We start from the raw sequence: 18,945 nt of genomic DNA, 5'->3' as shown, positions 1-18,945 counted from the left end.
GGGGCAAAGGGAAGGAGATAGCATTACCAACTCCAGGCTTAGGAAATTCCTGGAGATTTAAGGGGTGGGGCCTGAAGAGGGTGGGGTTTGAGGAGGGGTAGGACCTTAGACAATTTCCTACTGCAAGTGGGGAACCACTGGAGATCACTCAGATTTACAACTGTTCTCTAGATGGCAGAGATCAACTCCCCTTGAGGTAGGGGAGGGGAGTCAATGCCTTCACTTGTGTGGCTGGGAAGACAGTAAGGGTGATGGGCACTCGCCCAGAGTCTCCTAGAGCCTTTTTTCTTCACAATGGGCCTTACTCTTAGTGTCCCATAATTGCCTATTTTAGTAGCTTTGGAAAATCTTTTCTATCAAAGAGGCATCGACAATTCTCCATGTTAAAGAACCCAGTACTAGGGATGGGCACAAACTGAACAACAAAGTCATCATGAATTCTGCCTTGTGCATGGTTTGCTAACAGAGTTCATGACCAGTCTACCATCATGAACTTCCACAACCTTTTAAAGGAGTATGCAGCAGTGTGTGTTTTTTGGGCTTTCTGCAAACCCTGCTTAAAGGGACTGTAGTCCTTTTCAATGGGATTTGTGGGGCCACAAACTGATTCGATTTGCAAACAAACCTCCTGGTTCCGTTCCATTTATGGAACCACATTTTCTCAGTTTGTGCCCATTCCTACCTAGTGCCTGCTATAAGATTTTACAAGCCAAGAAAGACACTGATCTAAGCTACAAGTAGTGGTCTTCACACTCCCTAGGAGATAATGTTTTCTGTAACTGCTAATACAGTACAGAAAGGGAACTGATAAAGACTTTAAACAAATCTATGCTTAAACAGTACTACATGATGTACCTGTCTTAGTGTCAGCTTTAATCCAGTTAGTATTGTCGGGACATGATGAAGGCCTGCCTGATCTCTTAGGATGATCCTGGTCACTAAAAACAAAAGATAGGGGAAAGCATTCACACAGATCAACATATATGTAAGCAATTCAATTCATATAGGCTAGGTGGACCAATTTGGCCCGATAGCACTGTGTGAGGGAGGCTACCTGGATCAGGGATTTTGGTCATCTGGGGGCAGGGGAGATAAGGCGGTGGGACTAGGTTTCAGAGACTAGGAAGAGGTCAGAGATATGGGAAGGCTCGGACCCCTTCCCTCCTACGTCCCATCCCAAGGCATGTCGGTTCAGAGGATGAAGCAGCAGCTTAGACAGCTAAAGCGAGTGTGGCAAAGATCTTATGATGAGGAGTCTAGAACTTCCTATAGAATGTTTATGAAGGTCTATGAGAAGGCAGTGAAGTCCACTAAGAGATTTCTATGCGGCCTCCATTGCATCTGCAAAATTGCGCCCAGCCCAATTGTTTAGAACGATTCAATCGCTGACTACAGTGCTGACAGGCAATCAGAAGTTTAGGGAATCAGATATAGGCTGTGAGGCTTTTGTGACCTATTTTGCAAAGTCTCAACTCTCCGCTGTAATCTCCAAACCACAATTGACACAGTACAGGAACTGGAAGCCTGTTGTCCATCTTCAGATCCCAAGTTGGACCACTTCAGCTGTCTCTCTCAGGAGGATGTGGACAGGATCTTGGCTGCACTGAAGCCGACCACTTGGCCCCTGGATCCATGCCCAACTTGGCTTATTAAAGTGGGTGGGGATGATATTCAGGGGCCCTTGGCTGAGATTATCAACTTATCCCTCTTGTCAGGGGTATTTCCAGCCAAGCTTAAAGAGGCAGTAGTTCGCCTGCTTTTGAAGAAGCCATCTCTGGACCCTTTGGTCCTAGCCAATTATCGCCCAGTCTCAAATTTACCGTTTCTGGGCAAGATAATTGAGAAAGCAGTGGCAGAGCAGTTTCAAGCTTTCCTGGAAGATACATCTGTCCTTGATCCCTTCCAGTCCGGCTTCCGCCCTGGTCATGGGGTGGAGACTGCCTTGGTCGCTCTCACAGATGACTTCAGAAGACACCTGGATCAAGGCAGGTCAGCACGACTACTGCTTTTAGATCTCTCAGCAGCATTTGACACGGTCGATTACGATCTAATGACCCACCGCCTTGCTGACATTAGAGTCCAGAGTTACAGTGGTTTTCCTCCTTTCTCCGTGGTGGGGACAAAGGGTGGCGATCGATGAGCAGATCTCCCTGCATCATCCACTAGAGTGTGGTGTGCCGCAGGGAGTTATTCTCTCGCTGATGATATTTAACATCTATATGCGCCCCCTTGCCCAAATTGCCAGAGGTTTTAGGTTGGGTTGTCACCAGTATGCAGATAACACCCAGCTCTATCTGTTGATGGACGGCCACCCAGACTCCACCCCAGACCATGTAACCAGGGCGCTGGAAGCAGTGGCTGGTTGATTGCAACTGAGCCGGCTGAAGCTTAATCCAACCAAGACGGAGGTCCTGTATATGAGCCGTGAAGGGCTAAGATCAGGCATCCAGCTCCCCAACCAGGATGGCGCACCTCTTGTGCCAGCCCAGAGGGTGAGGAGTCTGGGTGTGATACTGGATGCCTCCCTCTCTATGGAGGCCCAGATCACAGCTGTTGTACAATCTGCCTTTTACCATCTCCAAAAAGACAGGAAACAAAGTGGCTACAAAGTAAATAGATCAAAGCAAGTGGTTTGCACAGTGTTTTTTTTTTACCATCTCCGGCAGGTCAAGCAACTAGCACCCTATTTGGCCCCTCAGGACTTAGCTACAGTGATCCATGCAACAGTCACTTCCAGACTGGACTACTGTAATTCGCTTTACGCAGGCTTGCCCTTGAGGCTGACCCGGAAACTCCAGCTGGTGCAGAATGCGGCAGCACGATTGCTGACTGAATCGCCTATACAGGTGAGCAGATGGCCGATGCTGCGCAGTTTGCACTGGCTACCAATTGAGCACTGGATCAACTTCAAGGTTTCAGTACTGACATTTAAAGCCTTGCGCAGCCTGGGACCGGCATACCTGCAGGACCGTCTCTCCCCATATGAGCCCCGGAGGTCATTGCTGGTCAACATCTTCTGACCATCCCTGGCCCAAGGGACGTCCAGCTTGCCTCAACTAGGGCCAGGGCTTTTTTGACCCTGGCCCCAGCCTGGTGGAATCAGCTCCCTCTAGAGGTTCGAGCCCTGCCAGATCTGTTGCCATTCCAGAGGGCCTGTAAAACGGAGCTGTTCCGCCAGGCCTATAGCTAAGGAAGAGGACATCCTTATCCTATTATGTCATCACACTGGCCTCCCAACACTGTTGCTTAACTCAGGCGAATTACAATTGACTTAAATGATGTGTCCACACCATGCCATGCCGCTCAAATTCAACTTCTGAATGGCTTAACTAGCTTATATTTTAATCTGTTTTAACTGCTTGATTAATGTATGGTTTATTTCTTGATTGTTTTTACTGTTGATCTGATTGTTTTATTGTGCTGGAACCCACCTTGAGCCCATTATGGGAAAGGACGGACTATAAGTTAACAGAAATAAATAAATACATCAAAGAATTCTCAGTCTTCCAAGAAGTCTTAGAAGGCTTTTGGCAAATAGGATGCATATCCTATAACAGAAGCACACCTTTATCAAAAATAGTGGAAGACCAATCAATCCCTTCATCCTGTCTTCAAATCATTTCCATAGCTAATGCACATACTCTCCACTCAGGCAAAAACACTAGTGCATGTATGCTAACTCCAGGTCAGTATAAGGATGGAAAGGTTCCAATAAAAAGCTGAGTTTCTGTCAAGTCCACATTCCCCAAAATCCTCTTATGATCTAGCTGGAGTTGACAATATGTTATATCGCCAACCAGTTCTGTCAGTCAATCCTGTGGGAAGACTGTGCACATATCCATTTAAGGGGAGGAGCACAAACTATATAGGAACTCCTAACTGGGATAATTAAAACGAAAAAAGGAGGAATTTTATCCTTACCACATCCGCCCCCCCCCAAAAAAAATTACAACCCCTTGTGTCATAAATCAGATTGTCAGATCACTAATACATTGTTTAGAATTTCAGATTTATGTCAGCTTTAAACAGAACTTTATTATTTAAGACATTTATTAGCCACCTTTCTCCCTTTCAGAACACAAGGCAGCTTACAATACAAATAAAACAGTTACAAAACACACAACAGAAATAATTTAAATCAAACAATTATAAAACCCCATAAAATAACGATTTTAAAAATTCCAATTAGGACAGCCAAAAAATAAAACTAAATCAGTCAAACGTAGTCCTAAATAAAACTGTCTTCAACTGTCTCCTGAAGATCAACAGTGAGGAGGCCAGGCACACCTCCTTGGAGAGGTTGTTCCATAATAGTGGAGCTAACACCAAAAAGGCCCTATCATATGCCTACTAGAAGAGCTTCTTTGACTGGTGGGGCCATCAAAAATTCCACTTTCTGCTATCTTTATTTCAAGGCAAGAAAATATGGGAGAAATGTGTCCTTCAGATACCCCGGTCCCAAGCCACATAGGGCTTTAAAACACAAAAACAACCCCTTGAATTGTGCTCGGGAATGGATCAGTAGCCAGTGTAATGGTCATACACTCCTGGTAACTTGCCCTGACCAGCAGTCTAACTGCAGCATTGTTCACTAGCTCCGATTCCAAATACTCTTCAAAGGTAGCCCCAACAGTCCAGTTAAGTAAGGCATGGATCACTGTAGCTAGATCTAACTGAACCAGGAACAGGTGAAGCCAAAGCTGGGCAAAAGTTTTCTGAGCCACTGCAGCTACTTGGTTTTCTAAGACGACCACTGTGTTAGGCAGCACTCCCAAACTGTGAACCTAGCCTTTCAAGGGGAATATAATCTCATGTGGGAGTATATCCACCTCCCCCCCAAATATGGTGTTTCGCTAAGAAACCTAAACATATTGCAATAAAACCATATACCACAAGAGGTCACCATTATTGAACACAAAACCCTGGCATCATTAGGTTTCTATTGAGGCCTGAAAGGTTCATGATGATCACTATCAGGAGACAGTGAACTGGACCTGGATGCTATGTTTAAACTTTTAAAACATCACTCTCTTAGAGTAATCTGTTATACAAAATTTATAGATTAACTTTTTTTAAAAAAATCAGGGAACATAGTATAGTACATACAAAAATGTGTTAAAATTATCTGTAATTTCCGCTGCACCTTTCAACATACAAAGCAGTTATCTATGAAACCTGCAGTGCATTTTCAATTCCATTTCTCAGCACAAGCAATAAAATTCCACAGAGACAATGTATGTACTAATCTGTACGATCCTTGGATCTACAGGATTTCCTGGATAAGGGCAATCATCTGAGTTTTGATAAATCATTAAGACAGAAATTTTCTTGGATTTCAGTGGTCCTTCCCATTTATGCCATTCAATGGTAATTTGGTGACAACTTCTTAGGAGTAAAAATTTTAAAAGTATGTTTATTGCCTGTGGTACCATTCAACATGACCAGGGACCCCTGAATCAGTAACACATAGCACTTACCCATCATGCAGTAAAGACTTAACACTGCCCCAGTTATAGAGAGCAGTTACATGACTTTTTGACCCAGCAACCACTAGATGGGTGGGAAGATCACGAGTCTAGCTACCCAGACAAAGGTCAGCAGGGACTTTCTCAAATGTGGGGAAACAGAGATGTTCTTACGTCTGTCACCTTGAGATAAGTTATTTCTGGATAATTGTCATGGTAGATTTCAGTATTTCGGTAAATGTTTTGCATGTCCCTTGTGCGAGTCTTGTGATTGTGATGACAAAATCTAAGACCAAAATCCTATAAAAATAAAGACTGCTGGCTTGCAAGCGGAGCAATTCTCCCAGGACATGTGTCTTGTCTGGTTGCTTCCTACATGTGGCGCCCCAACGTGGGGCATTCGACTCCGATAGCAGAGAAGCTTCGGTAGCCGCTCAGTTCTACTTACCAACCGCCTAGAAGGAAAGGCCCCAGAAGTGCACTCGTCGTCGTGTTTACACGACCCCTTTCACTTGGTAAGTAATGGGTTCAAATTTATCACAGGCTGAGCAGAAACATGTAGAGGAACTGAGATTCTTAGTGAAAAAGACCAGCGGGTCTGTGTCTTGTTCTCAGTTACAGAGTCTTCTTAAGGAGATTAGGCAACGATGTCCATGGTATTCCCAAAGTGGTTCATTAAAACTAAAAGACTGGGAGAAAATTGGCTATAGTCTCCACATAGAACCACGATCTCCTGTTAAGATTCTTCAAACCTGGCATAAATGCAGGAATGCAGTAGAGAAATTTATGCCTATTTGTAACCCCAGCCACCTCTCTAAAAATTGTTCCCTAAAAGACACAGGTGTTCAACTTGTGCCCCCTGCCCCTCCTTCTCCTCTTCTTCCTCCTCCTTCACCAACAGATCCACCTGTGGACTCACTATCTGAAGTCCCGGGACACATGGTCTGTGAAGTTTTAGAGAAGGAACTTGATCAGACTAAATTGGAAAATGTCCCAGAATTGGTAGAAATGTTGTCTGTTTGCCCTGTAGATTTGACAGGGGAAGAGTTGTCTGACTCTTTATCGATATGCCCAGTAACATCTGTACAGAATGAAAATAGGCAACATGCTGTTAACTCTGCTGTGTTGCCCCACTCTGTCTTGAGTGAAACTCAGAAGACTGTCAAAGATATTGTCACAGAGGAAACCAATGTGCAAAATCTTTTAGAAGGACTCTCTGATGACCACCGTGTGAAATGTGCTTTACAGGACTTTGCTAAGGTAGTTACAGAAGAGAAGCCAGCCCATATTTTTGCAACGGTTTGTTACAAGCCACAACAGCTCTATTTAAACCTTCTCAACTGTCTTCAGGCATCCATCAGCAGACAGATTGATAATCCTGATGCAGCAGGAAAATTGATGATGCAATTGGCCAAAGAAAATGCTAATTTGGATTCAAAAAGAGCCCCGTGGTGCAGAGCAATGGCTTTAAAGCTACAGTACTGCAGTCTTGAGGTCTACTTACACCCTAAGTTTGATCCTGGTGGAAGCTGGATTCAGATAGTTGTCTCAAGTTTACTCAGCCTTCCATTTTTCTGAGATTGTTGTCAGAGCAATGGCTTTTCAGTTCTATTCACACAGGCTTTCAACTTAAAAGTTGATACCTTATATACACTTAATTTGATTCATCAAATTTCCTGGTACATGTATTTTTCCAAATTGACCTTAATTTGATTGGCTATATTTTTAATCTTGCAGGTTTTAAATTTCTGTTCTTACTTTTCTCATTGCTCACTATTTATCCTTCTGGTGTGATTGCTCAGGGCAATGCATTTGAAGACAGATGTCACTTCTCTATTCTTTCTTTCAGTCATACTTATTTTTGACTAAAATGCCAAAACGACCAGTTTTTGTTGTTTTTGATCAGATTTAGCACATTGGAACTTTACTAATTATTTCCTGATTATGCTATTAACCGGTGTAGTGTGCAAATCAACATAAGAACATAAAAAAGGCTGTGTTGGATCAGACCAACAGCCCATCCAGTCTAACACTCTGTGTCATTCAACAACCAATATATGTGTCAGTTTGGCATAGTGATTAAATGTGTGTAAGTCTTATTTGAAAGAGCCAGGTTTGATTTCCCACTCCTTCCCTTACAACTACCTTGGGTGGTCATAGCCCTCTCAGAGGTTGTTCTGGTTAAGGGCAGTTTTTGTCAATGCTCTCTCAGCCCCACCCACCTCTATTGTGAGGGAGGGAGATAAAGAAAATTGTGAGTTGCTCCAGGATTTTTGAGTGGAGGGCAGAATATTAATCCAAGATCTTTTTTTACACATGTCTATATATATGTATATCCATACTGTGGCTAACAGCTGCTGATGGACCTCTGCTTTTTATCTAACCCCCTCTTGGGAATGGCTATGCTTGTAGGTGCCACCACCTCCTGTAACAGTAAAACACTACTTCCTTTTTTCTATTTTAACCTGCCTGCTTAGTAATTTCATTGCATGCTTAGTAGGAACAAAAAGCCATTGACACATGTACCCATTTTTTTTGTCTCTCTCATTGCTAACAACTCTGCTCTGAACTTGCACACCAGCCCTGCAAGGTGGGCCAGGCACAAACAACAGGCTTGTACAATGAAGACAGAAAAATAGCCCAAATTTTTTTTACTGCCAATAGAGAACAGACAGACCGATAACATTACTTTAAAAACCCCAGCCAGATTTTTTATTAGAGACGTGTTTATAGCCATTTCATTTTTTTTCTCTCTGCCTTTTGAACAGAGACAGGAAGTGAACAAAATTTCACTGTGCAATAAATAGCGTAGTGCTTTTTTGCATAGAGTACAGATATACATCCTCCCTGCTGCAAGAGCACCAGGGGAAATAATAACAGATCTTGCTATGTGCCTGTTAGTTTTCTATATGCTAAATAAGGCTTTTATCTCTCTTTCTGTATTTCTTTTGTTGAATCCCATTTTACCTGTTTTTCTAAATTTGTTGATTTTTGTATACAATGAAACATTTAATTCCAGTATGACATTTAATGTAATTCCACAGATCAAGTTATTGTAAAAAAAAATGCTAATCCTACATTAAAACCACTTTTCAAACACAATTAAAAGGAGTGAAAATGTGGGTTTAAATTGAATTTTGTCCTATTAACTTGGCATGATCCAGTTCCCCCTTACCTGGGGGCGCAGGCATGCTGCTATGTTTTCTCTTGCAGGTCCTATTTGCTTGGCTAAAGATGGCATGGCATCAAAGTCTTTTAAATCTGATTCTTAATTTCAATCTCAGCCTCAAATGCTGGAAGAGGCTGGGCAAGAGCCTTCTCCAGAAAAATTTGGTGGCTGCTGTGTTTACAATTTACAATGAAATCCATGACTCGTTTCTACTGTTTGTATTTATGTATTTTGTTTCCTGTTAAGGCTATTAGTTTTACATTTATCACAATTTTTCATCTTATTTTGAATTGTTTCACAATTTTTATTCATTTAAATCTGAGAATTCTTTTTATTGTTGATACTAAATCTTTATTTTCTGCAAAGATCAATGTTTTAAAATTCTGACTCACCAATTTTGGTTACCTTTTTCATTTAAAGTTATAGCATGTGTTATAGAAAAACATCTGTACCTTTCCTTGGATAAAACTACTCTCTCATTATGCATCTTCTCTTTTAAGTCTTGAAAAACTAAATACCTTGTCTTATCAGTGACCCAATTATTCTCAGTATCATGTTTCTCATAAAAATACCTTTTCTAGATTTATTGGTGATTCATTAGGCAGAATTCTTGAAAACTCTTGGTCTTCATTAGAAATCTAGTCTTTAATAATGTTCTGCATTTCTTAAATGTGTATCTTCATTTGTTCTCTTATAGTTATTTCCATCTACATACTTATCTATTTAGTTTTATACCTCTAGAGTATCTTGTTAGAGTCTGACTTTTTCTGAGTGTTCTGTTTAGAAAATCCTTTCAATATTTCATCTTCTTACCACGGTAGAGGTCCATTTTTGCTTGATCTTGTGTTTTAATTCAGTCTGCAGCCCTGGCCAGGCTTGCTACTGGATAACACATTTCCATTTGTTTGTTTTAAGTTTCAGCCTTCCTATTATTTCAACCATTCTTCATCAAGGTGCATGTTTTCGCACCCTGCTTTATACATCAGTTCTAAATTCTGTCTTTGCACTGCCACACACATCTTCTTGGCTGTGCAAGCTCTTTACTAGGTTTTCTCTTAAGTTTATATATATATTGCATGTTTATTATAAATAAATTTAAGAATTGTTTTGTGTTTTTGACCAGAAGTTATATCCTTTGCAGGAAATCTAGACCTACAAGACAAGTTTAACTGCATGTTCATTATGATAGTTTTAAGAATTGCTGGTATGTCTGTTAAGAATTGTTTGTTTAAGGATTAATTATTATTTGCTTTTAGGATTTTGTTATTTGTTGAAACCCATTCTCACACCTGTGTGAGACCCACAAAACAAATTTTAAAAGGGCTGGCACAGAGAAAAATGGGGTTCAGTGGGACTTGATCAACCCACTGATTTCCAATGGTTTAAATTCTCTGATCCAGTTCTCTAATCATTTTGGATCTGATCCTTCACATGCATGTATGATTAAAGCTAGCATTGTTTTATTGAGGCCTCAGTTTTATTTTGTTTGTTTTTAAAGTTTTTTCCTATTTTTAATAATTTCATATGTTCCAAAGCTATAGCAAAAGTTTTTTTCTTTCTTCTTTTTGTGACCATTTTCCTAATCCTGGGATAATTCAAACTCTGTTAATTTTCCGGAGCTCCAATCTTATATACAATTTCATGTTTTCTTTTTTAAATTCACATCTGTTGCAACAAGGTAAAAAGCCTCTCATGAATCTCTAGGTGCATGTTTTATTTTATATGGATGTGCACTGGCCTGAATCATGAGAAGTGATACATAGGTTTATATTACAACTTTGTATTCTGTATAATATATGGTATATAAAATTTACCCTTTAATATTAGAAGGGCAGAGACATTGTCAAACTGAAACTTCATGTGAGGAGAAGAAAGTCTCCAGTCCAAAACAAATATGATAATTTAGTTATGGCAACTTATAGCCAAGAAAAGAAAAGAAAAGAAAAGATCTATTATTGTTATTTGGTTTGTTTGTTTCTCCAAGTATGTTTTCCAGGTACTTCCATATTTACCCAGATGTCCTAAAATTTGCTTAATTATGCCTCATTGATGTTGGAAGGAGGGCTTCCCCACAAAACCCCATCCAAACTGAGTTATGGAAACCACTTCTTTCCAGGAAAATTTCTCTGTCTAGCAAAAGGCTAGAGGCCCCAGCAAGATGACAACAGCAGCCCCACTGAATACCTTTTGGCTGCAATAAAAACACATTTCCCCGTGAAAAGATTGTTATGCATAAAACACCCAAACTTTTCATGAATTCAAGAAAGAAGACCTTTTGTTAGACTAAAACAAAAATGAACATTGAAATGGTTTTTATATTGTAATAATGGCCAGTATGGAGTGCCCATTTCTGGCCATATATTCACCTATGTCTGAATGTGTGTATTTTAATCACCTAGGCTACAATATGTTACTTGCCATAAAGGCGCATGAATTGATTCAGTTTATAACATGTACTTGTATATGTCCCTTATTACTGCTCATGTACCTAGAAGCTAAAATGAGTTTTATATTCTTATTATTGTTTATGTATATTCATCTTGAATTTTTTTATAACATAGCTAATAGTGACCATTGACAAAAAATTCCCCAATACCAAGACACATAGTTTTCCCTCATACATATAGAAATTACCTTTTGATACTTGACATTCCCACTCTATCTTTGTTTTAACTATATACCCAACCTTGAATGCTTGAGATTAATAGAGAGCACATCATACAATTTGGCATACACTCTCCAGAAGGTAACAATGCAAAAAGGTGGAAAAGCGAACATTAAAGAGTGCTAAGTACCATGAGAGTAGCTTGTCACGCGGCCTAGTGAATCCTCTCCAGCAAAGAGGTGGCAGGTTGCAGAAGCCCTCTCCAGCTAGCCTGAACATCCAGCCCCATGATAGAGACTCCAGTAGCTCTGTGGTAGAAAAGCTGGCCTGCCTAGCCCGTAAGTATGCCTCTGAAATGGACCTTTTCCCCCAACATATGCATTCTCTGGATGAATAAAGTGAAATACTACGATGTGCCAGTATGCAAGCACCTGTCTCCTATTTCCCACTTACCTATCTAACACCCCATCCGTATCAACATATTTTTCTTATCCCATTTTTATGTTTTCATTCCTTCCTGGGAATGTCAAGCTCAAATCATTATTCCACTGCCCTTTGTATGCAGCCTCACAAAAATATATAAATAAATAAAAAAGAATGACATGTGGTACCATTCAACATGACCAGGGACCCCTGAATCAGTAACACATAGCACTTACCCATCATGCAGTAAAGACTTAACACTGCCCCAGTTATAGAGAGCAGTTACATGACTTTTTGACCCAGCAACCACTAGATGGGTGGGAAGATCACGAGTCTAGCTACCCAGACAAAGGTCAGCAGGGACTTTCTCAAATGTGGGGAAACAGAGATGTTCTTACGTCTGTCACCTTGAGATAAGTTATTTCTGGATAATTGTCATGGTAGATTTCAGTATTTCGGTAAATGTTTTGCATGTCCCTTGTGCGAGTCTTGTGATTGTGATGACAAAATCTAAGACCAAAATCCTATAAAAATAAAGACTGCTGGCTTGCAAGCGGAGCAATTCTCCCAGGACATGTGTCTTGTCTGGTTGCTTCCTACAATTGCCTACATTGCCAAGGAAACTACTGGGCAGTACTTCAGATGGCATAGTTGTGCCACTTTTATATTCCAAGAACTGGAACACAAGACAAAAATAAAATGGAAAAAGCACCAGTCAGAAAAGGATGTTACAATCACGCAGCTGGAAAAAAGTTGTAACTCCAAACACAAACTTGAACAAACTGCACATCTCTAAAATGAGAGATTCCTATTAGAATCTATTCTTTAAAATGAGAGATGCCTAAAAAAATATTCTTCCTGTCAGTACAAATATCTGGTCTTAAAGGGCATCAATCAACTTCTATTAGATTTTTTTTTATCCTTCAGACTATTTCAGTACCACAGTTAGGCATTGCCAACCCATATTCAGTAACCACAACTAAGCTAAAATAGAACAATCTGGTTCAAATGCAGGGCAGTTACACATCTAGTGTTCAAAGGAAATAATAGTCAAGGAAATACAAAGGAGTGTAGAGAGGGAAATATCCGTTTATATGAAGGTGAATAAATAACTCTGCAACAATGATTTTGGAAAGTAAGCTCCAAATTAAACACTTGAGCATACCCAGGAATTTAACAATTATCACTCTGTATGAGGCAGAGTCTCATAAATTATGAAGCACAGTAGAGGCCAAACCTTCTGCAATCAAGTATTCACTAGGTACCAAAATTAATCTCCACCCTTTCTGCCTTATAAAAGAGCAGAACAAAAGCAAATTTTGGAAGACCAATATATGGGTATGCAGCTTATGGAATTTACAGTACCAAATAAGCAATATGAAGTAACACAAATCAAATTAGTATTCCTTCCTCTATATCTATTTCTTTCCACTATCGGTTTCCCCCACATTGCTTGTTCCCTCCCTGCCTGCCCCCCCGCCCCCGGAAAATGATTTCAACTGTCCAGTGTTTAGCATTCCCTTCCAGTCTCTCTATTGTTTTGGTCTTACAGACTTAGGTTGCCTCCAGGATAAATCTGTTTTTCATTAATTAGGTTCTAAAAATGCTCCTCATACAACCAGGGTTTAGTTATCAATGCTATCAGGGTCACAGTTACAACATTTCAGCTGATTGTACTACTATGTTTTACTATGAAATATTTTTAAACAACCACAGGGCACTTTAACATTGAAAGCTTATTTTAAAAATGTGGGCACTGATCAGCTACTGGCACAGCCAGGAGATCTGACACAGAATAGCTTTTATTTGGTGGGAAAGAAAGCTCTGAATACCAAATGTAAGAATTAATTAGGTATTATTACATCCCTTGACCTCTCAAAACTGTCAGATTCATCTGCAACAGCATGTAATTGCATGTACACAGTCCTAAGCAGAGCAGATGCACTGGCAAGCAAGATAAGTGGACCTAGGGGCCAATAACCATTAGTGAATTCAATACCAAATGGAAACAAAACAAGCATCTTACTCACCTTAATGGCATTAAGGACATCACAAGCCAACAGTCACTACCAGTGAATAAAATTGGTCTAATTTTTGTGGCTGTTGTGACTAATGCACGCTCAGGAACACTCTTCTAGGGGATGCAGAGAAAACCCTGCAACCAGGCCTCTAAGCACCTTACTATTATTAATAATAGTTATTAATAAACAAAATAATCCTCCTGAGAGCAATTTAGGAGAAACATATTTTTGCTTTTCAAAGAAGAAAAAGTACAAGAAAGTGATATCAACCGGAAACTGTATTAATAGCTGGTGTTCTGGATCCTGAATGCATAGCTCTATACATGTCTCTCTCCTGATTTGCTATTGTCAAAAAACAAAACAAAAAACAGGAGTATACAAAATTAAGGAACACGTGGCAAACAGGAATCTACCAACTGTTCATTATTATTATTATTTGCAATTTTTAGCAGCAGCAAACAGGAAGATCAAGCGATAGATTTCCAGCGCAATAGGAAAGCACTTGCTGTCCTCTCTGCAGCTCAATTTGCCTTGTGTACCAGCAGATACCTGCTTGCAGATTGAGACCTTTGTGAGACTCATTTTAAGCTGATCAGTCTTTTATATTCTTATGCTCTGGCTGGGGTTTAATGAATAACTTATGGTGTTTTTACACTTTTCATTTTGTAAGCCGACCTTGGCAGCTTCCCTGGACAGATAGCATAGAAATTTTCTATATAAAGTGAAAAAGCACATGGAAGGAACATTGGGAGTGAATGGCATTCATGTGAAAATGCATTGCCTCCAGCAGCCCCTCAGTATCCTCATTCTCACAGAACTACCAAAGCAGCATACAAAAAGGGGAGGATGAACTGTACAAAAAGGGTGCTGCTTGCCTTATTCAGTCAGCTTCACTTGTTGGCTGCAGAAACCAGATTTTATTCTGCAAAATTATTGTTGAAGTGACTCAATTCAAGACTCAGGTGGGTAGAACAAAGTTTGAGTCCAGTTTAAGACCAATAAAGTTTAATTATACCCAGAATTAAAGTTTTGTTGGTCTTAAGGGTGCCATTGGACTCAAACTTTATTCAGTTCAAGACTCATGATTTTGCACATTACGAATACTATATACATGATAACCATTTGACAGTTTTGTTTTTTGTTGTTCAGTCGCACAGGCAAGTCCGACTCTTTGCAACCCCATGGACAAAGTCACACCAAGCCCTCCAGACTTCCACCATTCTCCGAAGTCTGCTCAAATTTGTGTTAGTTACATCAGTAACGCTGTCCAGACATCTCATCTTTTGCCATCCCCTCCTTTTTTGCCTTCTGTCTTTCCCAGAATCAGGATCTTCTCCAGTGAGTGCTCCCTTCTCATTTGGTGACCAAAGTATTTGAGCTTCAGCATCTGAACTTCCAGGGAACAGTCAGGGTTGATTTCCTTTAGGACTGACTGATTTGATTTTCTTGCAGTCCAAGGGACTCTCAAGATTCTTCTCCAGCACCATAGCTCGAAAGCATCTATTCTTCTGTGCTCGGCCTTCCTTATGGTCCAACTCTCACAGCCATATATTACTACTGGGAATACCATTGCTTTGACTATACGGACTTTTGCTGGCAGGCATATGTCACACAATGGATTTACAAATCTATACTAAAGCTCCAAAAGAAATAATAGTTGTTTTAGTATATCAGTGCTGCTACTTAGATCTGAACATCTTTCACATACTCTCCCACATACAAAACAAAATTATACATATAAAACAAATACTACGAAAGGTGCCGATATGTTTTTAAGTATCTTGTGTGAAAATGCCTCCCCCCCAGCAATAAAGACAAAAAGGACTGACCTTTTATTAATGACATGAGATGGCTTTGCTATTTCCGTCATTTCAGAAAAAGTTTGTTCCACCTTATCTTTGTAGGCTAATGAAAGACCCGCATCTTCAAAGTCTGACTGGTCGGTTAGTTTTGCTGAAAAGTGTTCATTAGTTCTTGGAATGTCACCCATGGTAGCTTGTCCTTCAAGACTCAGTCTCTTGCCTGAATTAACCAAGAGTCACTACTTTACTAAAATATTCTTACAAGGCCAAAACACAGCAAGACATCTTTGAAATTTTTATCTTCCTTAATTTTTTAATAACTGCCCTTGCTAACCATCATCAACTTAAACAAAATTACATCTATATAAAAAGAACCAATACAGGTTAGCTTTCTTTGTAGCAAGCATCACTCCAATAAAACATGTACTTACAAAAAAATCAGGATTAAAAATTAAGTTCATATTAAGGGCTTGACTCTTTATACTTATACAAAAACTTTTCTTTCTTGTGCAGAGTTTGCTAAAAACTCTGCACAAGAATATTTTGTATCCTGCAGCATTAGTAATAATGCGTTCAGACAAGCTCATGGTTGCACAAAGCAAATTTTATAAGATTATTGTGAAAATGACTTGTATCAAGACTGCATGATTCAGAGCACGAGAAATGCTGTATTTATTATTTAAAAGTTTAATCAATCACTGTCTGAATGCACTACCAGTATATGTTATCAAACTGATGCACAAATCTATATTAACATTGCAAAATAAATAACAGTTGTTTTGGTGGACCAGTGCTGCAATACTATTAAGGCCAAATCTGTTGTCTCTACATTTTATTTCAAAGTTAAATCTATTCAAACACAATATAGGCCATTGTGAGCTATACCAATTTCTGTGTTAGAAAAGAAAGGTAGGATACAAGATGATAATCTGCAAATTTTTTTTAGACTGTCTGGATATGCTGCATGAAGATATGTCAGAACGACCTGAGGATCTTCTTTCAATGAAAATTCCAGATTGGATGATAAATCCATTTTCAAATACTGAGAAAGCCTGAGTAGGGAGGAACTAATTGAGCTACAAAATGACACTGAGCTGAAGCTAAAGTTTAAGAAATCATACAAAAACTTTAGGTTACAGACGGAAATTTCTGATTGCAGTCCAATACTACAGACTGTAGTTAAGAAGCTCCTTGTTGCTTTTCCAACGTATTTGGTGGAATGTGATTGTAATTTGGTCATACAACAGGTTTTCCAAGCAAAGATTCCAACTCCAGATTACTAAACATGGTGATTTAAGACTCTTGCTAAGTGACTTTAAACCACTCATTAAGAAACTGGTACTACTTCATCAGGGCCATCCATTATATTAAGAATTTACTGAACACTGAAGTAGTTACTAAACATAGTAGCTAAGATTCTTGCTAAATGACATCAGACTTTGAAAAGCTGGTATCACTGGATCAAGTTCATCATTTTCTTGAATAAATAAATTAAAATGTTTTAATCAGATTTTGAATGAATGTGCAATTAATTCTTACTTTAATTTTATTGTTATTATCATCCTTAATAGATTGTGCAACTGCTATTCTGAATATGCCTTTTATAGGGCAGGGTACTGGAGATGAGTTTATGAAACCAAGAGAGTGGTGACCCAAAAAAGTTTGGGAACCACTAAGATAGGCCAACTTTACAATCTTAAAACAAATTATTTAACAGAAAATGTTGGTAAAAAAATTTAAATTGAAGTGAACTTACTCTCAAGAGAACTGAGTATTTTATCATTGAGATTTCCATGAGAGGCCGTTCTAAACAAATGTGCACGGGCATTTCTGACCTTTCCAATCTCCTCTGAATCCACCGGCAATTTAGAGGGGGGAATGTGATACTCTTCATTGCTTGTTAAAGATAACAGCAACTTTGGCTTCTGTTGCAATATAAACAACAAAATACAACGTATTAATTGGCTTTACATTACAATACCTGTTAATGCAAGTGGACTAAAATTAGTTCCTACCACAAGGGCTGAAAACTTTCGTTTAAAATAATGAAAACTGAAATTCTCAGTAAAGTTAATTATAGTTCTGCTAGCCCTTTCTATCCTTGTCTCTCTAATTCTGTGGAATCACTGCACATATACTGTTCTACCTATTGGGATTAATGTTGTATACACCAGTATTTTAATTTCTATCATACTACTTCTAGTATGATGATAATTTCTATCATACTATTAAAAGGAGCAAAGTCCTCTCTTAAAGAATATCAAAAACTTTCACAAAGCCCCAAAATGGTAATATATCCAATTTAACTATGAATAAAAACAAACATTATTTACTGGAACACTTTGTGTATTTTTGTTTGTAGTCTATTATTGTTGTTAATACTATTTTTGTCATAGGAAATATTAAAATTAAAAACAGTTTTTAAAACTCTAAAGCTAGCAATATGACCAAAAGGGGGGGGGGGGGGGTTGCATGTTGAGTGAGAGACTCAGGTGCCAATTAGCCTAATTTGTACAGGTTACAGAACTTTGATTTTAATCTTGGGCGCAAAATATTAGTGCAGAGGACACATAACTATGCTAACAGGTAATACGCACATGATCCAGGGGGCTAAGGCGTGTACAAGACACAAGCCTTGGTTCAACTGATTCAAAGCTGGAAGCATGAAGACTGAAATAAAAACAGACTATGTTAATGTTAATTCATGCAAAAACTATTTTTCCCTAAAATGGGAATCTATGCACATGCTAATACAGTGAAAGTGCTACTTTCCCAAATTGCTCTATATGATCCCAAAGAGCTTTCTTGGAATTTTTGGCAAAATAGTAAAATGGAGGTTAAAGAAAAAAGTAAGAAGCTATCTATGTCATGGTACCTGCTTATTATACAGAACAAGACTTTACGCCACTGCGTTTTGGATCCCTTCTATGCCTGCTACTGAACTGCAATCTGTACAGCAATAGTGCTTCTTCTGCAGAAATAATTCCTTTGGGGAGAAAGAAATAAATGGCAGGAGGAGGGGGGGTTGGATTTATGCCCCACCCTTCACTCAAGAGTAGCTTACAATATCCTTCTTTCCCCTCCCCACAAGAAGACACTCTGTGAGGTAGGTGGGGCTGAGAGAGCTCTGAGAAAACTGCTCTTGAGAGAACAGCTCTGAGAGAACTGTGAATGACCCAAGATCACCCAGCTGGCTGCATGTAGAGGAGTGGGGAATCAAACCTGGTTCTCCAGATTAGAGTTTGCCATTCTTAACCAAACTGGCTCTCAGTGAGACCACCACATAGTAAATCTGTCTGATTCATACACACAAAACCTAAGAATAGTTTTGCACTGAAAATAACTATGTATTTTTACAAGAAGTCAGAATTACATTTAAACTACTTCTGCACTAATCTGTTAGTCTCTTCACATATCTGGCAGGAAGGAATTATCTCCTACTGGAACAGCTGGACTATTT

At 39.3% G+C, this 18,945-nt stretch overlaps 1 protein-coding gene across 1 annotated transcript in view; it reads right to left on the bottom strand.

The window, feature by feature from the left end:
• The window catches only part of ARMC2 (armadillo repeat containing 2), a 74,532-nt gene that overhangs the window by 47,914 nt on the left and 7,673 nt on the right, over positions 1–18,945 (bottom strand). The window contains exons 3-6 of the mRNA XM_060237921.1: positions 18,083–18,155; positions 17,242–17,410; positions 15,513–15,705; positions 856–938 (exon numbers count right to left, since the gene is read on the bottom strand). Of these exons, the coding sequence (XP_060093904.1) occupies positions 856–938; positions 15,513–15,705; positions 17,242–17,410; positions 18,083–18,155 (518 nt within the window). The remainder of the gene's footprint in view (positions 1–855; positions 939–15,512; positions 15,706–17,241; positions 17,411–18,082; positions 18,156–18,945) is intronic.

Source organism: Heteronotia binoei, chromosome 1 (genome assembly GCF_032191835.1).
Source record: "Heteronotia binoei isolate CCM8104 ecotype False Entrance Well chromosome 1, APGP_CSIRO_Hbin_v1, whole genome shotgun sequence".
NCBI lineage: Eukaryota > Metazoa > Chordata > Lepidosauria > Squamata > Gekkonidae > Heteronotia > Heteronotia binoei.
This window is presented reverse-complemented; position numbering and strand designations above follow the sequence as displayed.